This window comes from Panicum virgatum, chromosome 4N (assembly GCF_016808335.1).
Source record: "Panicum virgatum strain AP13 chromosome 4N, P.virgatum_v5, whole genome shotgun sequence".
In the NCBI taxonomy this organism is placed as follows: Eukaryota; Viridiplantae; Streptophyta; class Magnoliopsida; order Poales; family Poaceae; genus Panicum; species Panicum virgatum.
Genome location: NC_053148.1, coordinates 39,978,537 through 40,000,974, shown reverse-complemented (window position 1 = coordinate 40,000,974; position 22,438 = coordinate 39,978,537). Strand labels below are relative to the sequence as shown.

The following is a 22,438-nucleotide window of genomic DNA, read 5'->3' as shown; positions in this document are numbered from 1 at the left end:
ATGGAAGACACGAGGTGAACACTTCAGTGCACTTCAACAGTTCAACCTAGATCAAGATGAGTCTCGGCCGATCTTCGTTTCAAATTTTCACCACTAGCACTCTAGCAGCCAGTTGAATGGGTGCGTACGAGGCAGCTCATCATTGTTCTGTAGATACAAAGAACGAATTCTTGGTTGTTGGGAGCAGATGCATCTCCATTTCTTTCCCGAAAGGAAGGCGCACCCAACATCTGGTGGATTCGCCATGAACGGAGAAAAAGACGGTTTCAGGAGGTCCAAACCGTCAGAGAAGAAAGACATCAATTTGGCGCCACAAAAAGGAGATGAAGCTCGCGGCGGGCCCATTCGAACGAACGCAGGCGCATGAACTCGCCGCTCAAAAAAAAAGATGGGGAACTCGCCGGAGAGCGGCCGTGGGGGCGAGACCGGCGGAGCAGCGCGGATGACTTGGGGGAGAATAGGAGATAGGGGGCGGCGCTCGTGTAGTCTTCTTGCCGAGGAATTTCGATATTTGACATCGAATTCATAGTCCTCACGTCTCTTAACATTAAATTCGCAGGTCTTTCGAAACAAATATGACATCGGGTATGCGAATTCTTTCGAAATGGGGGATTTCGGGGCTTTTTCTCGAGGAATTTCGATATTTGACATCGAATTCGCAGGTCTCATGTCTCTTGACATTAAATTCGCAGGCCTTTCGAAATATGACATCGAGCATGCGAATTCTTTCGAAACGGGGTATCTCGGGGCTTTTTCATGATTTCGCGATTTTTACTAATCTTTTCCCTTTTCTGGTTACTTGAAGTACCCAAAATACCCTCACCCTATCGTATCAATTGAAATCGATCCGGCACCCGTGACCTCTCTGTATCGTTCTTTCTCCCGTGTTCATCCGCCCACCTCTCCATCCGCTCGAGTCGAGGACGCCATCCGCGACAGCGCTGCCCGCCCGAGCCAGGACGCCTGCTCGTCGCAGGAGCGCCGGCCGCAGCCGGAGCGGCGGTCGCAGGAGTGCCGCCCATGATCCCCTTCGAAGTTCCTCCCGGGTAAGAGCTGTCTCTGAAACCCTAGACTGTCACCTAGGCTTTGTTCGTCGATTAGGGGGAAGCTGCATGGAATTGGAAGGTCGATTTGTGAGGAGTTTTAATGGAAAGGACTGATTCGTATGCTCTTTTGTTTTTTTGTTGGAATTCGGTAGGGGGGAATCGGGGGAATCAGATGTAGCTTTTAGGTTGTCAGTTTAGGTTTCTCAGTTCACTCGTGTACTGGATGATGGGAGTTCTGTTCTTGTGCCACGTCAGTCTGATGAATGGACAGTGAATGCTCATTTTTATTATATGAAAGACCTAGAGAATGATATTGCAGCAAGGGTGAAATGGGGGAGCAGCCAGCAGATAGCAATATATGAATTTGACCCAAACACTGGTGGAGAAAAGATCTTGGTGGATGACAAAGCCTTGTCTCTTGCTTTCTTAGAAAGAGAGAATCGGAAGAAGCTATTTCTGTATGTTGATGTGCAGTCCAAACCTGCAGATTGTGTTTCTAACTCAGTTGTCACTGAAGTGATGAGCAATGTGAGCATAAATAATGTTAGTGCACCTGAACAATCAAATAATGAGGTACGAGATGTAGATGTAATTGATTGGGACAGCCGATGTAGATGTAATTAATTGGGACAGCCTGGATATTATTCCAATTGGTCAAGATCATGTAGGTGCTGCTGTTTGTGTCATGGATGAAGAGGCAATGTATGAATTTCTTGGTCTTAGAGCCGAGGATGAAAGAGCAGGAAAAGAGAGAGCTGCAGCTGAAGAAGAGGCAGCCGAAGAAATTGGGGCTATGGATTTAGATGGTGCTGAATTACCAGTTGATGACCATATTCCTGGTGAAGAAGCAGCTTTCCATGATAGGGAGGGTCCTCCTATGGATGCTGGAACATTGTACCCTAGTATGGAAGAATTTCGGGCAGCAGTAAGGCAGCATGCTATTAAAGGGCAGTTCGAGCTTGGAACTGAAAAGTCATGTCAAACATTGTTCAGGGGCTATTGCAAAGCTAATGGTTGTAAATGGGCCATTGTCGCACGGAAAATGAGTGGCACGAAGCTAGTCAGGGTATAGCTTTTGCTAACTTAACCTGTTTTCATACTAACATGTAGCTTTATTTTTTTTTGTTTACCTAACTATGATAAACACCTATTGTTTTGAAGCTAACCAAGCTGTTTTTGTTTGCAGATTACACTGAACAAGGAAGAGCACTTTTGTGCTTCAACCGGGAGAGTGAGGACCAAGATGGCAACATATCATTGGGTGGCAGAGAAGCCTATCCCTTTTCTTAAGAAGGATGCAAACATTGGTGCAAAGAACTACAAAAGGAGCTAGAAGATAAGTATCAGGTATCAATTGGATATTCAACTGTATGGCTTGGTAGGCAAAAGGCTGCAGAACACATTTTTGGAACATGGGAAGAAAGTTTTGGATACTTGTTCAATTTTAAGGCAGAGGTTGAGAAAAAAATGCCGGGAAATGTTGTAGAGATAGAATTGGTACAGAAGGATGAAGGTGTATTTTTCCATAGTTTCTTTTGTTGCTTGAAACCTAGCATTGATGGTTTCCTGAATGGCTGTAGGCCATACTTGAGCATTGATTCAACAGCTCTAAATGGTAGGTGGAATGGTCACCTGTTTTCAGCTATGGCACTAGATGGTCACAACTGGATGTACCCAGTTGCTTTTGGTTTTTTTGATGGTGAGACAACTGAGAACTGGACTTGGTTTATGAGACAGCTGCAAAAGGCAATTGGAAATCCACCTCATCTAGCTATTAGTTCAGATGCTGCAAAGAGTATTGCAAATGCTATACAAGAGGTGTATCCTTGGGCTGAACATAGAGAATGTTTTATACATTTGATGAAGAATTTTCGGAAGAGGTTCCAAGGTCCTGCATTTGGAAGAATGTATCCTGCAGCAAGAACTTTCCAGCCACAATATTATGAGTACCTAATGGCAAAGATCTATGCAGCAGATGCAAGGGTGCAACCTTGTCTTCAGGAATTTCACAATAAGAAATGGATGAGGAGCAAATTTATAGAAGAGGTTAAGTGTGACCACATTACAAACAATGTTGCAGAAATTTGGAATATGTGGGTCAAGGATATTAAGGACCTTCCCATTGCTAATTTGGCAGACACACTTAGGTCGAAATTCATGGAGCTGTATGCAAAGAGAAGGAAAATAGGTGAAAAATTTGGAGAACATGTCATGCTTCCTATTATAGTTCGCCAACTCAATGCAATGAGTAGGCAATTGGGTCATTTGAATATCAAAGAAGGTGGCAAAGATGTAACACCCGGTTTATAAAAGGACATAAACCGAGCAATCATATACGTGCCAGGATCAAGTCACACGTATATACAATAGAATGAACAGTATATCATAGCACATATCACGTAAAAATATATAATAAAGCGAGTACGAATGTTATTTATTACATTAATGACAAAAATATCTGATACAACAGAAGTGAAGAATACATATACGAAGTCTCTCGGAAACTGGGCGCCACAGGGACGTCGACTGGGAGACGAACGCCTAGAAGTCCTCGTAGTCCTGGTAGCGCTGAGCGATCTTCCTCGCGTCGGCAGGAACTGAGCAGCAGTAGAGTATCCCCAGGAGGAAAAAGAGTAGAGTAAGCAAGAGTGAGTACACAACTTGTACTCAACAAGTATAGCACAAACTATGAGGCTCTAAGGTTGGCTGACTCAACTGCATTAGCTTTTAATCTTGGCAAAATTTTATTAAAGCTATTTACTACAAGTTGATGAATTACCATAAACCCAGTTACATAGTAATTAATCAAAATTAATCATGTTACTACTGAGAATCAAACCGAAACCACCAAGATAACCCCGAGAGGCACCCCCCTCGTCGGAAGGAGATAACCCCACTAATCAAAAGGAGGATCTGGGCCGCTCATGACTGTGAGCACGGCTAGTATACCAGTTTTACACTCTGCAGATGTTGCACATCTTTACCCACAAGTCGTGAGCTACGCTAGTTGTTCATCACACTTCCTTAGGTGAGATGACTAGCAAACTCACTACGAGGCCGTTACAAAGGACACGTTGGTAAGGTGTAACCGCTAAGGAATCAGGCTCCGCAACGATGGTACCCACCTCGAGGGGTACGCAGACCAAGCCTCGTAGCCTGGCCACCATTGAAGCTCACCACCCCCCATGCCCCGTCGGTAAGTTACCCCCGAACCAAAATGACCTAATTAGTAAGCCAAGACCGTCCCATTCCAGTCTTGTGGTAGCGCTGTTGTCCCAGGTTGTCGCTCTATGAACCGGTCCTTATGGAGAGTGGCCAACCAGGCAGTAAGCACCGTGCTGGCCCCCTAAACCATGTTTCTAACAAAACCAATTTTAATGAGAAGTGAGCCACTCAAGTCACACATAGGGCCACTCTCAGAATTAAGTTGCATATACCATTAATCAAATTAATTAAAAAGGACCAAGTGTGTTATAGCGCGGCACCTAGCACAACTAACCAAAATGCAACCCAAGGGATATATAAAGGATATAAATTGGCTAGGAAAGTTCTTATAGGCATACAGTATTAAAATGCAGTATGAAAATGTATTTAAAAGTGATAGGTTGTTCATGTTATACTTGCCTTCCTCAAACTGCTCGTGCTGCTGCTCAAACTGCTCTGAATATGGTGGCTGCTCCGGGTACTGGTACTCCTCCGAAGGATCAAGTTCTAGGGGCTTAACTGCGAGAAAAACTAAGTTTCTGGGGGTTTTCTACAAAAACCGAGGGTCTAAACATAATTAAACATTAATTCTAGGGTCTAACGTGCAAAACTGCCAAGGGTGGACGGCGGGTTCTAATTTAAAGAAACTCAGGGGGGTCCGTGCAAAGTTTTGGGCCTAATTGGAATTAGTTTTGAACTGACCAGTAGCGCGGGTTGAATCTAGGGAAACCCGGGGTCTCTTTTGCAAGATCGCCAGGCGCTGACCGGTATCCGCCTAAGTTGACTCGGGCCGGATCTGTTTTGGGCCGTCCGATGGAGATCGTGCGGCTCAGGGCGAAAGGGGGTGCGGGCGGCGGCGGGACTCGCCGGCGACGCGTTCCCGCGGCGGAGAGCGGCAGCTGGCTCGCCGGCGCGATGAAATCGAGCGATTCCGACCCTGATTCGGCTTGGGATCGGGTCAGGCAGCTAAAGCGTGGCACAGGTGATCTTCCTAGGTGGTTTGCATGGGGCCGTAGGGAGCTGGATGGCGCGCGCGGCGGCGGAGGCAGTTCTGGACGCCAGGAACACGCCGGCGTGCAGGCGTGCGGCTGTGCTGGTGCTGGAACTGTGCGCAAATGGGCCCGTGGAGTTTGCGCAAGGCACAGGCAAGCCTGTGCAGGAGTCTTGAGGCCCGGTGCAGTGCTGTGGCAAACTCACCGCGGCGAGCTGCGGCGGGGAAACACCGGCGGTGGTGTTCTTGCCCCTGGGATGGCCTATGTGCCAAGGCGTCTAGCGCAGAAGGTGAAGGGGGTCGCAGGGTTGCTCACCGAGCTCGAACTTGACGGGGGGAAGCAGCGCAGGGGCGTCAACGGTGATGTCCGGTGGCGGCGCTCCGGGGGAAACTTGTGCGCGCAAGGGTCGAAGCCGGCGGCTGTGAGCTTGGAGACGTTCCTGACCACGAGGCGAGGACGTGGCGTCGACTTGCGGAAGCGGAGCGGCGGCAGAGGAGCGTGTCCACGGCGGTGCGGCAGAGCTCCGAGCCGCGGGTCGTGGCGAAGGCGGCGCTAGGGTTCTGGGGAAAGATTGGGGTGGGGATAGGGTTCACGGGAGGTCGTGGATCCTATTCATATTGCGGCTGCGGCCTAGGCGTGCGGGATGGGCAGGGGAATCACGGCGAGGATCACGGCCGTGATTCGGGAGGCCGTTGAGCGCGGGCGCGTCGGGGAAGGAGGACCTGGCAAGCGGGCCCGGATGGTCAGCGGGAGAGCGTGACGCGGTGTGGACGGGGTTGCTGGCGGGCGGGACCGGGCCGTCAGCCAGAGGGGAGGGAACGCGTGCGGGGCGACGCGGCTGAGAGGGAGCTGGCCTGGGAGCGTGGGAGCGGGGCGAGCTGAGCTTTGCGCCCGCGTGAGCTAGGCCAGGCGGTTTTCTGGGCTGGCTCGGGAGAAAAGGAGAGAGAGGAGGAGGCAGCTGGGCTGAGCGTGGGAGAGGAAAGCTGGGCCTCGCGGGTGGAAGTAAACTGGGCCACGGGGAGAGGGAGAAGGAGGGAGCGGGTTGGGCCGGTTTGGGTTTGGGTTTTTGGTTTTCCTTTTCTAATTCTAACTCTATTTCCTATTTCTATTTCTAACTCAAACTCAAGCCAAATGAATTCAAATTTGAATTTGAATTCACTCTAGCACTCAAACAAATAAAGCAATGCTCCAGCATGATGCAACAACAAAATTAAACCTAAGATAAATTTTAATTACTTTATGAAGCAAAAATAAATAAATTATAAATGCAAGGCTAAGCAAATTAAATCCTAGAAAATTGAATAAAACCAATTTTATTTATTATTAAATACTGAAATTTGAATTAGGGTGTTACAAAAGATGAGGCAGAGGTGACAGAAGTCACTCCTAAGCACAAGATCATATGACATGTGGTGAATCTTAAAAGTCATGAATGCACCTGCAGATAGTGGCAAGTCTCAGGAAAACCATGTCCACATGCTTTGGCCCTGATCACTACAATAAGAAACCCAAATATGGAAAGCTACTTGCATCCTTACTACTCTGTGTACCATTTCAGACTAGCCTACTCTGGTGTCATCAAACCGTTGCCTGACAAGTCCCAGTGGCCTCATGTGGATCTTGGCTTCAAGGTCTTGCCGCGGTTGTCCGAGATAGAAGTTGGGCGGCAAAGAAAAAATAGATATCCAAGCTGCTTGGAAGACAAAGGCAACAAACCTAGAGGCAAAGGGGCCTGGCAGGTTCAGTGCAAGAATTGCTTTCAATTTGGACATAGGACTACATCACCAAAGTGCCCGCTAAATGGAACTAAGAAGAGGTATGCATGAGCTGTTATTTTTTCTTGCATATTTTCAGTTTTGAAGTTCTGAAAATTTTATAAATGTAACACAATTATAGGAAGAGCCGTGCTAAAAAAGAGAAGGCTGGGAGGCCACCTGGTACTAGCAAGGAAGGTGCAAGTACATCAAAAAGACAGAGGGTTGAGGAGCAAGAATGTTCATTCAGCACAGCACAAGAAGGTGCCACCGTCAGCACACCACAAAAAGGTACCACCGTCCCTACAGAAAGGTATTTCATGCCATGAATTTAATTAATGTTTTCATTTCAGCCTTGTTTATGTAAGTTTGACACAAATTTCATATCTATTTCAGCCAACAAGTGATGTTGACAGAGGGTGTGACAACAAGCAGTACTCCAAAAAGTAAGAAGGCAGTTTTTAAGAAGAAACTTACTCCAACTAAAAAGAAGCTAGCTACCAAGAAGAAACTGTGAAGACCTTTTCATGTGATGCTTTTGTATTTTGATACACACAGCACCTGTTATGCTTGTGTGCTACCACCTGTTATGCTTTTGTGTGGTCCTAGACACAGCACCTGTTATGCATATTTTCAGAACATGTTATTGTATTTTCAGAACCATGTCATTCTATTTTTAGGACCTATCTTTGTATTTTTCAGAACCATGTCAGAATGTCAGACTCAGTGTGAGAACATGTCAAGTTTATTGGCTCACATATATCCAACTGATCATGATATTAAGGCGGCCGTGCCACTAAGGCGGGCGATGGCGACAAGAACAGGGAACAGCAAGAACGGGAGGAGAGGGCTGGATCGATTCTGATCCAATCGATCCTAAAGGGGATGGAGTCACCCCATTTTGGGTACTTCAAGTGACCAGAAAAGGGAAAAGATTAGTGAAAATCGCGAAATCGAGAAAAAGCCCCGAAATCCTCCGTTTCGAAAGAATTCGCATGTCCGATGTCATATTTCGAAAGGCCTGCGAATTTAGTATCAAGAGACGTGATGCCTGCGAATTTGATGTCAAATATCGAAATTCCTCTTGTCACTGCACGTGTTAGCCCCCTTTCTCAATCAAGACCGTGGAATATGAATCTAACAGCTACCGGGTTGGCAGACGAAATACGACCCACCTGGCTGCGGTCCACGGAGGCCTAATACGCCACGGCGGAGAAAGTGTGCTCGGGCCCATTTTAAGTCAACTATCTAAGAGCTAAAGCCCACTAGTTCCACGGAACGGCCCAACATTCCAAGAAACTAACTGGGCCTAACAACAACATCGTGACTCGCGAAAATCAGGAACAGCTTCGGCCCTGCTCCAGAAATCCGCAGGCTCCAAGACAAAGAAAAGGAATCTTCTCTTGGCAGCTCAGTGACTTTTGTTTTGCTCAAAAAGAAAAAACTCAGTGACTTCGTGTGGATGATCGTTAGACCGCCGCACCTTACAGGTCGACGGCGTCGATGACGACGTGAGCCGGGAGCAGTAATGAAAAGGAAGTTGAGTCCAAGGAACATGTTCTCTAATCTCTACGGGTGTGGCGCCCAGACAACGAGGAGCACCCGCCGTGGACCACGGCCGGGCCGACCCAGGCCAGAATCAGCGTGGAAGAAAGTCCACGCACCTGGAAACCTGCCATGTTCTGTGGAGGAGACGACGCCCAAGCCTCACAGCCCACACACACCACATTTTCTTTAATTTTATCGTCACCGCTATACCTTTCCGCGCAGCATGTCATGTTCGCCGCGCAGCAGCAGCAGCTAGCGGCGGCGGCGACGCCCGTGCGGCCGGGCATGGCTGGCGTGGCCGCGGCCGACGGGCGGCCGGGCCCGGTCGGCGGTCGCCGCCGCCGCCGTAGCACACGCTGCCAGAGTAGCCAGGCAGCGGCTTGAGGCCTTGAGGGCAGCATGCCGGCCGGATTGTTCGGCTCAGGCTCGTTTGGGGAGCCCGGGCAGGCAGGCAGGCAGGCAGCCACACTGGCAGGGCGAGGCTCCGGGGCTCCAGGCCGAGCAGTCTAGTCGATCACAGGCCGGGCCGCACGAGGGGTAGTGCTAGTACAGCACGCACCCTAGCTCGCTCATCGTCGTCTCGTTCGTAACCACCGTGCGACAGCGCCATTATTGTGGTGGCCAGCCACACCCCTCCCGACGTGGAGCCTCCTCCTCCCACGCCACCCCGGCGCTTGGACCCGGCCGGCCGGCCGGTCTTCGACGACGTGCTGACGTGCACGGCCCCCCGCCTTGCTGCTACCATTCGCGCGGCCGTGAAACCTCAGAGCGCGAGAGCTCCGCCGTGTCGACGCGGCCGTCCTTTTTTCCACGACCAGGAAATAAGTGCCCGAGTCCGACGACTCACCAAGAAACTGGCTACGTGCGTGCGTTCGTGCTTGGGTTGGATACTCGGGTGGGGCTTGATGGGGGTTTTTGATGGGTTTTAATACATGTACTATTGGATAGGTGAAAATAGGTGACACTATGAAACAGATTGGGGCGAGTTGGGTTGACGACACAGACGGATTGAAACGGGTTGGGGCGCTATGGTAATAGCTCAGCGCGTAAGTCGCATATCATCTTTCATCGTGACTTCGGGTTGGGGTATTGGGCCGACGGAGTGGGTCAGGGCGAATGGTAGTTAGGACTCTTAAAATATGAGTAGGGGCGAATTCGGGGCGGGTTCAACCCCATTAACAGGCGTACTCGGGTAGGGATGATCTCATCTCACCCTGCTTGTGACTCGCATGACATCGATGGCGGCTGGGGGCAGCGGATCTTGTAACAGCACGCACGAATAACTTAGGCCACGTTTAGTTCCCACCCCATAAACGCAAAAAAATCGTCACATCGAATGTTTCCACACATGCATAGAGTACTAAATGAAGTCTTTTTATAAATTTTTTTGCATAGATGGACTGTAAATCGCGAGACAAATCTAATGAGCCTACTTAATCCACGATTTGCAACATTGATGCTACAGTAACCATCCACTAATTATTGATTAATCATGGATTAATTAGCATCATTAGATTCATCTCGCGATTTACACCCTATCTGTGCAAAAAGTTTTGTAAATAAACTTCATTTAGTACTTCAAATTAGTAAGATTCCAACACAAAAAATTTTTGCGCTTGAACTAAACAGGGCATTAAGAGAGGGTACTCCCTCCTACTTTTATAAGACGCACATGCATATCAAACTTTGCAATCAATATTCGCATGAGTATTTTTTATTTTAATAATGAAAATTTTATATGTTTGGATTCGTAATCAAATATAATTTACCATAATTATAAACTTTACCATGATTATATGTTTACAACCATAAGTGATAAATATATAATAAATGAATGGTCAAAGTGTTATTTGGAAAACACTATCATGTTATAGTATGCTATATAAAAGTGGAAGGAGTGAGTAATAAACAAACCCACGCCAACAACGCCGGCGTCGGCGATCGGCTCCGTGCATACATCACTGCTGCACATCAGCATAGTTTATTAGCTTAATGCAAGGACAGGTTGAGTGAGCCTACGGCGACGACGACGACCTTGCTGCATGCCACAGACGCTGGAGCCCTGCCAGCTCGAGGTTTCTCAGTCCGGATAGTAGATCTCAAGCGAGCTACAATGTTCACAAACAATTTTGTTTATAGCAGTACAGAAAACAATGTTGAGATCTAGGCATCTTGCATTGGCGACCAACGCTCCTGAGCGATGAACCAACCAACTAGCAGCAGTAGGTCGATCAATATAGGCACCCAGAGGCGTCACCCCTTTTCTTTTCTTTTGGAGTCTAGTGCAGGTGGTGGCAGTACAGTACGCAGCGGGGCAGTACTGTGAGCGAGTGAGTGGGGGAGTGTTTGGTGCTGACCGACCCATGCACGCACGAGAAAGCCCACACCGGAGTTAATACGGGCCACTAGCTCGCTAGCTGCTGCAGCTTAAAAGTCTGTAAATAAAACCACTACTTTATTGCCCTACCACTGTCCTTGAACCTGCCCCTCGCTCTAGGACACTGTGTACACTACCATGCTTTTAGATAGAGGCTGTGTTTAGGGCCTGTTTAGTTCGTTTTATCCGTAAACGTAAAAAAATTTTCGTAGGAATCTTGCCAATTTAAAGTACTAAATGAAATCTATTTATAAAACTTTTTCGTTTGTTTGTGGTAGATATTGTCCTACCATGACCTAACTAGGTTTAAAAGATTCGTCTCGCAACGTACATCAAAACTATGCAATTAGTTTTTTTATTTACCTACATTTAGTACTCCATGTATAGATTATTTGCTACATTTAATATTTCGATGTGATGGAGATATGATGGAAAATGATGTTTTTGTGGGGGGTTTTTGGTGAATCTAAACGGGGCCCGAGAGGGAAAGAAAGAAACACAGACAGACATGGCCGGTGATCCAAGAGTGTGACGTGCACCGGAAACCTATCTGTCGATCGATCTCATCACTTCATCAGTGTTCGGACCCGAACCTCGCTTGCTTCTTGGCGAGATCGAGTGCTCCGCACGGGCCGGCCGGCCGGCCGCCTTCCAATCGCGGCGGAGCAGTACAAGGATAAGCCGGGGATCAGTTAGCTCGATCGTAGTCGCCGACGCAGCAGGTTTGTTTTGGGAAGTTGCCGACAACCACCACCACTCGGTGAGGTTTTGATTTCTTCCAAGTCGCAGCGGCGACGCGCCTGCACCGTGCCTTCCGGTTCCGGGGACTTCGCTTTCCTTGACTCGGATAGACCTCTCGATCGCTCTCGGTTCCTTGCAATGGACGACGACGACGACGCCGGCGGCCGGGGGTTCAGCTCCGCCGCGGCCCCCACCGCCTACGCACAAAGGGACAACATGCACACGGGAGGAGTTAAGTAAATAAACGGGATGAGCCGACGCTGCCATTCTCATGCAGACAAGAAACCATGCCATTACTGTATAGGTAGAGGAACTTGCCGGATGCTGCTTGGTGCTTGCTTGTAAAGTAGTAGCAACGCTAGTCAGATTGCTTGACAAGGAGAGAGGTAGTGAAGAGGTGCCAGTACCAGCTCGGTACTGTCTACTGTGACTGATGGTCGAGAGAGAGAGAGAGTGCCAATGGCCTTGTTTGGCAACGCTAGGATTCTAGCGCGCACAAATCCCGAAAAAAAAATCTCGTATGCATGAAGCACTAAATGAAGCCTATTTGCAAAACCTTTTTAGGAATGGGTGTAACTTTTCGCGACGAATCTAGGGTCACTATCCTCTAATCGCGCAGTCAAAGGCCTCATTAGATTCTTCAGAGTCACTAGCGCGGGGGTTCTGAAGTTGGTTTTGTAAACTGGCTTTATTTGACACCGCAATTAACGGTCAAAATTTACTGTTCCTAGCGCTAGGAAGCATGCCAAACAAGGCCAATAATTACTGCTCACCTTTTAACCATGTTCCTTCAGGTCCTGAGTCCGGGACAGCCAACCACCTCCCTGACCCAAGGTTCACCAAACCGTCGGTAAGCTGTCCGGTTTGACCGGTTACCAGTCAAACCGGTCCGGCCCCGGCCCCGGTATGAAACTGGTCCAAATTCAAAATTTAAATTTGAATTCAAAAAAATGAAAAAATTCTAAAAAATTTCTAAAAATAATTCAAGTTGCGACGAATCTAATGGTGTCAAATTTTCTCAAAAATTCATTCGTTTAACATACTTTTCGGACATTTAAAGTTAAAACAAAAAAGAAAAGCAAAAAAATGAGACGGTCCATTAAGGTCCACTTGGTAAACCGGCCGGTAAACCAGTTACACATGCGATTTTAAATTTGGATTTGAATGCAAACCGGTCAAACCGGCCGGTCTAACCGGTCGGTATACCGGTACGAACCGATTGAACTGAGTTTTTTGAATTCAAATTTGAATTTGACCAGTTTCTACCGGTAACCGGTCCGGTAAACTAGAACCGAACGCCGGCGGTTAGATCTGACCGGTCGGGAAATGAAACCCTGCCCTGACCTGCCCAAACTTTCCATGGCGTGAGCAGCTGCACCTCCCAGCAGCCAGCACGAGCGGAAGGTTCCATCCTGGCTGCAACTCGAGCAAGGAACTCACTGACACACGTATCTGCGTGGAGCCCAACCGTAAAAGCGCCCGCCCATTGATGATTGGCGTGCGTGGACAAGCTAGGGCAGCGAGCCCCGCCATTGATCCTGCCCTGCCTTTTTACGGAGCTTCTGCTGCCATGGATGATTGGCGGATTGATTGCTGGTCATGGACGGATGTGCCCTCAGCTCGTGGGCAGAGGATGCCATGGATCGGAGATGCTGCCGCGCGCCGCAGTTATTGCCCGGCCGGCCGGGCCAACCGCGCTGCCAGTGTGCAGTGGCGTCGTCGTCGTCCCGTGGACATGGGTGGAAGGTAAAGGAAGACGTGTGTGGCCGTGTGTTAGTTCGGTGCCATGTAAACGCAGAAAAATTTTGCGACAGAATTTTGTAAATTTGAAGTACTAAATGAAATTTATTTACAAAACTTTTTGCACAAATGAGTTATAAATCGCAAGACGAATATAATGATACTAATTAATCCATGATTAATCAATAATTAGCGGATGATTACTGTAGCATCACTGTTGCAAAATTATGAATTAGATAGGCTCATTAGATTCGTCTTGCGATTTACAGCTCATCCATGCAAAAAGTTTTATAAATAGACTTCATTTAGTACTTCAAATTAGCAAAATTCTTTCGCAAAATTTTGCGTTTACGGGGTGAGAACTAAATAGGGCCTGTGTGTACTGACGGGAGTTGTGGATCAGGAGTCTCCCGGCTTCACCGCCTCCTTCAACCGGTGCATGCATGCATGGTCCTGTGCCCAACTGCTTCCTTTACCAACGATCGATCACACTGACCCATCTCCAGTTCATCTCCGGCAGCGCATGGTACCATGTCTTCGTTCGTCGCTCCGCATTCGATTTTCAGGCTACGGTAGTGTTCATTCGCATCGATCTGCAGCCAGAAACAACGCAAGGAGATGGAGGATGAATGGGTCAGTCACTCCAGCATTTGCCTTGCATCAGCATGCTGCAGTTAGCTTAGCCCCAGCCAGCAGTCGGCCACTAGCAAAGCCAAGTTAGCAGCGAGCATCTCGACCAGCTCGGCTAGTGAGCTCAGCTCGCCGGAGGGCAGCTAGCGCCGCCATAAATGAGGTCGCCAGGGGCGTGGGTGGGGGAGTTTATTACCGACGTACTGGCAGCAGCGAGGGTGGTTATGCCGATGCCCACCCGCCACGCACACCACCTCACCGACAGCGCGCCCCGCGTCCCCCAACCCCACCAGCCTCTCCCACGACTCTTCTCCGATCCTCTCCATTCTCCTTCTCTGCGCTGCAGTTCAGTGTTCTATCACCTGTTACAACCTTACTCGTATGTTACTGCCGCCGGCCGGCCCCACGGCTGCTGCTGCTGCCCCAGCCGCCGCCATGGATCATGGGCCAGCGCCTCCTGGGGGTGGTCACATACATACATATACATGTACCTGCCACTGACAGAAACCCCACTGCAATGTACTCTGAAAGTCCTGGCCTGGCAGAGTACAACAAGCACACTCTGAGTGTGTTTAGATGCCCCAAAAACCCCCAAAATACAAACTTTCCATCACATCTCCATCACATCGAAACATTAAATATAGCAAATGACCCATGCATGGAGTACTAAATGTAGGTAAATAAAAAAACTAATTGCATAGTTTTGATGTACGTTACGAGACGAATCTTTTGAGTCCAGTTAGATCATGGTAGGACAATATTTACCACAAACAAACGAAAATTGCTACATTGTGCTACAGTGTCCGATGTGACTTTTTCTCCCACTTTTCCAGATATCTAAACACAGCCTGTGTGGCAATGTGGCAAGTAAAAGCCAAGGGCCAGGCCACCGGCAGATACGTGGAACGCAAGCTAAAAGTACTCCCGGAGTTGCTCTCCCCCCAAAGGCCAAAATCTACTCTTGTTTCTTTCGCACGCGCGACACAGCCGGCCGGGGGCGTCGTCACCGGCTCATCGCTCCATCTAACCACATTGAACGCTGCCAAGTACAGCGGGGAGGGCTAGCTTATATTCACCGGCAGGGCGCCCGGGGGCACGGCAAGAGCATTACTCCTGCCCACAGCCCACACTCCTCATCCGGAGGCACTCACTCGCACACACTGACTGACTGCTGCCCAGTGCTCGCCCGGATCCCACCGCTCTGGCGCCTGCTGTGCCCTGCCTGCCTGCTCTGTCCTTCCCTCCCCTGGCAGAGAATCTGCAGGGCTTGCCGGGAGGAGGGAGCAGCGCTACCATGGTAGCGTCGAAGAAGAAGTTCCGCGGCGTCAGGCAGCGCCACTGGGGCTCCTGGGTCTCCGAGATTAGGCACCCGCTGCTGTAAGAACAACTAGCTCCTCCTAGCTTCCTTCCTCTCGGCTATGGCTACGGCTGCATGCAGCTGCTAGCTTCACTCGCTCTCGCTGTATAGCTTGAAAGATACATTTTAATTTGCTAGGTCGCTGGTTTTAATTCCTACAATTTTCCTAGCTAGCAGCTTGTTGGTTTCGTTCTCTCTCTTTCGCCATGCATGCATGTGTTTTGAGTAGGAATGCGATGGCAGGAAGAGGAGGGTGTGGCTGGGCACCTTCGAGACGGCGGAGGAGGCGGCGCGGGCGTACGACGAGGCCGCCGTCCTCATGAGCGGCCGCAACGCCAAGACCAACTTCCCCGTCCCGAGGACCGCCACCAGGGAGCTGGCGCCCGTGCCGCCCGCGCGGGACGCCCGCGGCGGCTCGTCGTCGGCTGCTGCCTCCGCCGGCGGCAATAACAGCAGCAGCCTGTCGCAGATCCTCAGCGCCAAGCTCCGCAAGTGCTGCAAGACGCCGTCCCCGTCGCTCACCTGCCTCCGCCTCGACCCGGAGAAGTCCCACATTGGCGTGTGGCAGAAGCGCGCCGGCGCCCGCGCCGACTCCAGCTGGGTCATGACCGTCCAGCTCAACAAGGACGCCGCAGCGGCCGCCTCGTCGTCCGGCGAGGAGCCGGCGCCCAGCGACGGCGCGGCGGCCACGCCGACCTCCACGTCCACGGTGACCACGGACGGCTCGCCGTCGGCGTCGGCAATGATGGACGACGAGGAGGAGAGGATCGCGCTGCAGATGATCGAGGAGCTGCTGGGCAGGAGCAGCCCGGTCTCGCACTCACATGGGATGCTGCAGGCTGGGGAAGGCAGCCTCGTCATCTGAAAATTGCATGGCTGCACGAGCAAGCTAGCATGATCAGGTCACTGTCCCAGATCAGAACAAGTCTTTGGTAGAGAAGCGTGGTTGGTGCAGAACAAGCAGTTAAGATTGCACCATATCATAGGTATCTCTGTTACTATATCGATCCAGCTTAATTAGGAAACCAAAATATATAAATATAGTAAGATAAGATTAGTCACAACCGTGTGAAGCTCTCTGTATGTATTTATTAAAGGCCTACTTACTTGTATGTACGAGCATGCATGCAGTCCCCGGCATGATAGTCACACTGTCACTAGTGAAACCCCTTTGCTATGTATCAATAATATCAGGCTATATATATCAATATCAGTGGTGTCAGGCTATATATCAATATCAGTGGTGTCACCTTCAAAATAGAAGGAAATAATAGTAAGCACCTTGTAATTGTTGTCTTCCATTCTTCTGCTTTCATACTGATGTCTTGCTGAGGGTTTTCATCAAAGGAACTTCAGGAATCTGATGAAGTTGATATTTGTACTGCTGCGGATTCTCATCAAGGAACATCTGCAATTAGATATGATGAAGTAGTTACTTGTGGAAAATGAGATGTGTTTTATTGGGTAATCCTTTCAAATCATAGAGCATTAGTCTAGCTAGCAGTTCCTCAAGAATAAAGAAAATGGCATTGAGCATTTATGCCACGTACCTTTTCGGCAAGGCAGACATACTGCAAGGGAACAAGCAAATGGCACAGACTTCACACAACTACATTAATCAGCTCAAAGCAAAATGTTTACTGAGTGCATGTGCGTCAATGAGAAATTTGGCAATAATTCTAATGCAACAGTAGTGAAAAAAGAAAGGTTATATTCTTAGATGTTATCGGTCGTGAATCTCAGTTTCAGATACATATAACAATTGAGAGCATGTGAGCATAATCAGCGAATGGACTAAATTAATGTTCACAAAATTTGTACAGAAACATGAGGTGACAAAGGTGAACACCATACATGGATTATCATTTGATTACAACAAATCACCGAACGTACAATAGCATGCATTATTCCTCACCATCAATAATAAGCATCCTAATACAAAGATGATTAATGATAAGCTGCCAAGTTAGCATACGACCACACAAGCCATAATGACCAGCGGAAGGCAGGCAAAAAACATCACTGATTGCATGTTTGGTAGATTAATTGATGATTAAATGCAATGTCTACACAATTAACAGGAAGCCATCAACTTAATTGTGACAGCTCACCAGAATGCATATGATTGTTTCAATTGTTCATCCACAGAGTAGACGGCAGGCTGCGGGGAGTATACACAGTAAAAGCAGAATCAGTTCATGTCAGCTTCAGCTACCATGTCTTTGAGTTGTGACGTTAATCCAGAATTATTAGCGCAAAAGAAAACTTCACCACTTCCCTTTTAACTTGGAAACAAAATTGAACGCTAGTACATCATATCTAAATATCAAATGGTAGCTAGAAAGCAAGAGGACTGAAGCAGATGACAAATAACATGGTCCCCATATTCTCTCTTTCCTAATTTCACAACACACAAATAGGAGCAATGAAGGGCGAATCATCTCCACAGTTGGTTCTATCGGTTGGTAAAGCATGCAGTCAATGCAGGTGGGCCAATTCAGTTAGTTGGTCAGTCATAAAGGACGATCTTGCCAGCCAAAAAAATAAACGGGACAACAACAGGAGGACATTAGCTGCCATTGACACATACACTAGACTGAGTCTAGGATGTTGATGAAAACAACAATGGATCACTATTTATAGTACACAACAATATTAGCATCTGATTAAGACCTTAGTGACGTCCAGTGATAGCTACTGCCAAAAGCGATGGGTATGTAGTGAACTCGCTATTAAGTTTGGATGCTTAAAATAAACATACTCCAGTTAGCCTTTTCCTCCTCTATTAATTAATAGCGCTAGCATGTTTGTTAGCTCCTTAGTTTGTGTCACAATCTATCAACCTATCACATAGGTTACAAGAAGTCCACACAGTTGAGATAAACTATGGATATGAAAAGGAAGACAATATTCCTTACAGAACAAAATAGACATATAAGGTTCGCTTAATAAAATTTAGGGGAGGATGGAGACTAGTGCTCTTAAATTTTTGGAAAAGTCACGCCAGTTTTTGCCTTGCCACCTTGTGGTGCCAAGGTAGCTGGTTAAGGACCTCCCATGTTGCAAAAGCAGGCATTGAATATGTCTAGTAGGATAGCTGTACTGGTCCCTCAGCACTAACTCAGCTTTGCTTCAATCCTGTTCACATCATGACAATGTCATCTTAATTAGATTGTAATTGTAAAGCTACTGAATCAGTTACTCTGCGATATTGTTGGCACTATCATCACCAGCTAGATCTACCTAAAAACTCTGAAATGACAATAGATGTACAGGCCAATAAATGGATTAATGACATTGCCTCCTTGATAAATGATGAAATTAGTCCTAACATGCTTAAGAAAACTGTACACTCTTAGCTTGTAAAAGGTGAAATCAAACCATTGAAGTAAACAGTAATATTAGAGGACAGACTGGACAGTTTAAGTCAAACTATTTTCTTAGCAAATACATACAGTCTTGAATTTTCTTACAAGTCTTCCCAAAGTATGGCAAAAGAAGCAATTGGCAATAGACATAAAAATGGACTAGCTCAGTTAGGGACTTAGGGTCAGAATGCCTTGTGTGGCTCCTCTTGATGTGTATAGTATCTAGATGATTAGATTTATCCGCGGCGATACTTCCATTAAAAAAGAGGTGTCAGATCTGACACAGCATTTTCTGCAAGCAACCAGCTGCAGACCAGCCAACCACCCGTTGCACAGCATTGGAAAGTATGACTGCAAGTGTATGATCGAGTAATGACCCTACAAGGAGGTTTTAGTACCATTGCCTGGTGGTCCTAGCTAGCTGTTGCATTTTGATACTACTACCACACAGCAGAGTCAAAACGATTAAACGCTTCCTATTCAAGTTCGTTTCAACAGGTCCATGCATGCAATAAAAATCTGAATACAAGTAGACCTGTTTTAAGCATCTGCAAAGTGATATTTGATAAACTTCCATAACACTGTAATTTGATAAAGCTAGAAATGGTATAGTTATTAAACAGTTCCAAAGCACATGCTGGAGACTCAATTTCCAAAACAGGATGCAGTTTTAAACATAGTAAATTTCACAGTGCACTACAGCACTTCCATGGAATACAAAGTAAAGGTACCTCTTATCCATCTGGCACAGTCATAAAGAAAAAAAATACAATTGTTCCAGATTCCTTCCGAAGTACAATTCTTGTTGAGAAATTAACTATTTTTAACACTAAAACGCAAATTAATCGAGCCAACTATCACAGGTAAGAAGCAATATGCAATGAATTTGGATCAGGCTCAATGATATACTGAATGTAAATCCACAAGATGTATGCTAATTAACTTAACTGATTATCAAAAGAAAAGTTAGTGAAAGGAGGTAAATTTTTTTTTCTTTTAGCGCAATTCGACTAAAACAACAAAGGTATCAGAAGATGTATATTCTAGGAATGATAATATTGTTAGCTTGAGTGGTTAATACGCATCACCATCAGGCCAGTTTGTGTCTGCTAAAAAAATAAACCAAAACTGGGAAAGGCCATTTCATCAATTCAATTCGCTTAAACTTTAAAAAAATATTAATGAAGAACAGAAAGTATCTCCCCCCCCCCCCAAAAAAAAAGTTATTCAGCCCATCTACTGTTAGGCAAGAGTCAATTGTCCCTTTTCTCCCTATTTTAATTGCTGCTCATCTATGCTGATGTATTTGCTAATGTATGTATGCTCTTCAGAACCATTTTGTAGAAAAAAAGTAAAAAACATATATTTGTAGATCATAAATTCACAACTTGAAGATGGTTGACAATTAAGATATACTGGGAAACTTTCCTGTGGGAATGTACAAATAGTTAATAAATTAATATGGGTATAAAATATTTTGCACTAATGGAATATCCAGTTGTAATATCTAGAAATATCTAGAGTGCCAGACCACAAGTTTGACCATTTAATTGAATAGGGAAGCAGAAGTGTATTTATCAAAATTAAATAAAGACAGACAAGCTAATTGTTGTTGTTCCCCTGCAAATAATTATATTTGATTGAATTTGATAGAAGATGTAATTCCCAGAAACTTTTATGATAGAAGAAAATAAACAATGGTAAAGAACATTAAACACAAGCAGAAAAAATATTGCAGAATGCAAAGAGGGGGAGGCAACGGCAAACACCTCATAATAAAAGATTGAAGGTCCTAATTTGGACTGAACCACAGACAGTTTAATGAAGCACTAATGGAAACAGGCAAGGCTCCAATATTTATCGCTGCTTCACTTGCTGGCGTCTCAACCCTCCACCAAGTAGGCAAAGCGTATCCTGGAGATATATAATCGCAAGATGAAACATTTACATACTATTTCCCTTAATAATTAAATGATCTGTCCAAAAATGAGTAAGTTGAGAAAGCTGTTGCCTGTCATACAGGAGATCTCATCAGCCATCAGTCATCACCAACTGGAAAATTATCTTTGGCAAGGCCATGGAGAGGAATACTCTTGAATCCCATCATCATTCTGGTCAATTCACCAAATACAGCACACCGGGGCTCTTTCAGAAGGGAGTTCCTCTGCTCAAAATATCATGGCACGATACTGGAGGAAGTAGCAAAATATCAGCCGAATGCCCCTGATCCAAATGCACCTAAAAGAAATAAAACCTGCAACATGCCCATTGCTTTGCAACATCAATAAAAACTGATGATGCTTTATAACACATCCCAATAGCTGAGACAAGAATTTCAGGTGAGGGTTGTGTTTCAGTATCTCCAAACCTCCCTATCCATAAAAAATTACATAGGGGGTAAATACCAACTCCACGTTTTATAGAAAAACTCACGTTGTACACAAGGTATAGTAAATTAGTATCCCTAAAATCAATAGCATGTGAAGCTTCTCCCAGCCTGAAGACCTGAAAATTAAAGGCTACCCCTCTATTCAGGTGAGTCATATTAACAAGCATCCCCAATACCAATCCCACATCCATCTAATTTGACTAGGTGGTCCTAACTAGTACGAGGCCCAAATAACAGATTCCGTATTTTTGTCCAGTCATGTGAAAAAAGGAAACCAAACCAGCCCAACATGACGCACATTAGCAAGCACCCGCTACACCTATGTCTCACACCCATTGCGAATGCAAGTACTACAGTCACGTCAAAAGAATCGAGTCAAAGCAGCCCCGAATTTGCGTAAAAGGATCGCTCGGTTCGCGTTTCCTCAAGCCAAGCTCACAAACCTTGCTGGTTGCAAGGCGGCCATCCCAGGGGACGGGGACTCCGGACTCGGGGAGTAACCCACAGCCCACAGGTAACCGCTGGGTTTCGGGGGGGGGTCGAGAGGGTACCTTGCGAATGGCGGAACGCCGGGGAGCGAGAGGGCACCGGCCACGCCATCCCACCGGAGTGGGGTAGGCGGGTAGCGACTCCAGAGTCCAGACTGCGGCGGCGAGCCGGCGGGGCGGCGGTCTCCTCGTACCAGGCGACTTTGGGAGGTTTTCTGGTTTTTTTTCTTTTTGTAATGGGAGAATGCGCGGATGAGCTGCCGGGTTGGGCCACAGTTTATAAGTGGGCTGGGCGCGCGTTTGCAACTTTGATGGGCCTCCATCACGCTGATCATTAGTCAGAATATAACATAACACAACATCTTACCGAATGGGCCGATATAACACAACATTAGTGGCCCACATCCAACAGAACCGGTCCAAAAGTGATGCAGCGCGTTACTCAGTTCTAATGCAAATCACCAATGAGCACCAATTTCGTGGCGCAAATCACTTTCAAGGCATCTGGCCTGGTTCAATATATGAGAAGCTGCAATATTTTTCTCTAACTATATTGTACACAAAATTGTTATAACTCCAACAGGACGCATCGCTTTTGATTATTAGTTGCACCACAACATTCTAGATGTGGCTATCACTTCCGCTTCCAAATCCGACGGTGATGGCGGGTTTGGAGCTGGCAGTGATTGCCCTTTTTGTGCTAGTGATCCTTCAGTTACATTTGTGCCAGTTTGGCTCTTCTTTCATGCGAAGACGCGTCTACTTCTAAGTTCTACCATAGTGATTCGGGAATATTTGGATTTA

At 46.9% G+C, this 22,438-nt stretch overlaps 3 protein-coding genes and 2 long non-coding RNA genes across 9 annotated transcripts; 3 read left to right on the top strand and 2 right to left on the bottom strand.

The window, feature by feature from the left end:
* Nucleotides 1–1,661: 1,661 nt before the first annotated feature.
* On the top strand, nucleotides 1,662–2,908 carry LOC120669672. Its single transcript, XM_039949479.1, has 2 exons — nucleotides 1,662–2,112; nucleotides 2,233–2,908. The coding sequence occupies exons 1-2, from the start codon at nucleotides 1,732–1,734 to the stop codon at nucleotides 2,377–2,379; spliced, it is 528 nt and encodes a 175-aa protein (XP_039805413.1). The 5' UTR covers nucleotides 1,662–1,731; the 3' UTR covers nucleotides 2,380–2,908.
* Nucleotides 2,909–6,603: 3,695 nt separating this feature from the next.
* LOC120669671 lies at nucleotides 6,604–7,694 on the top strand. 2 transcript variants are annotated; one of them, XM_039949478.1, is made up of 3 exons: nucleotides 6,604–7,058; nucleotides 7,139–7,287; nucleotides 7,393–7,694. In XM_039949478.1, exons 1-3 carry the CDS (start codon nucleotides 6,757–6,759, stop codon nucleotides 7,401–7,403), a joined length of 462 nt encoding a protein of 153 aa, XP_039805412.1. In that variant the 5' UTR covers nucleotides 6,604–6,756; the 3' UTR covers nucleotides 7,404–7,694. The 2 variants fall into 2 exon arrangements, with proteins under 2 accessions (XP_039805412.1, XP_039805411.1); XM_039949477.1 differs by having other exon boundaries at nucleotides 7,139–7,309.
* Nucleotides 7,695–13,649: 5,955 nt separating this feature from the next.
* On the bottom strand, nucleotides 13,650–15,769 carry LOC120669670. The gene is made up of 3 exons (XR_005672744.1): nucleotides 15,657–15,769; nucleotides 14,229–14,394; nucleotides 13,650–13,995 (listed from the first exon to the last, which is right to left on the bottom strand). It is a non-coding gene; the product is annotated as an uncharacterized LOC120669670 (long non-coding RNA).
* Nucleotides 15,029–16,688, top strand: LOC120669668 (ethylene-responsive transcription factor WIN1-like). Its single transcript, XM_039949476.1, has 2 exons — nucleotides 15,029–15,409; nucleotides 15,633–16,688. The coding sequence occupies exons 1-2, from the start codon at nucleotides 15,327–15,329 to the stop codon at nucleotides 16,252–16,254; spliced, it is 705 nt and encodes a 234-aa protein (XP_039805410.1). The 5' UTR covers nucleotides 15,029–15,326; the 3' UTR covers nucleotides 16,255–16,688.
* On the bottom strand, nucleotides 15,974–21,861 carry LOC120669669. Of its 4 annotated transcripts, none has more exons than XR_005672742.1 (6): nucleotides 21,698–21,861; nucleotides 20,778–21,011; nucleotides 16,940–20,671; nucleotides 16,671–16,797; nucleotides 16,497–16,584; nucleotides 15,974–16,265 (listed from the first exon to the last, which is right to left on the bottom strand). It is a non-coding gene; the product is annotated as an uncharacterized LOC120669669 (long non-coding RNA). The 4 variants fall into 4 exon arrangements; XR_005672743.1 differs by having other exon boundaries at nucleotides 16,671–18,527; nucleotides 20,527–20,671; XR_005672740.1 differs by having other exon boundaries at nucleotides 16,671–20,671.
* Nucleotides 21,862–22,438: the final 577 nt, after the last annotated feature.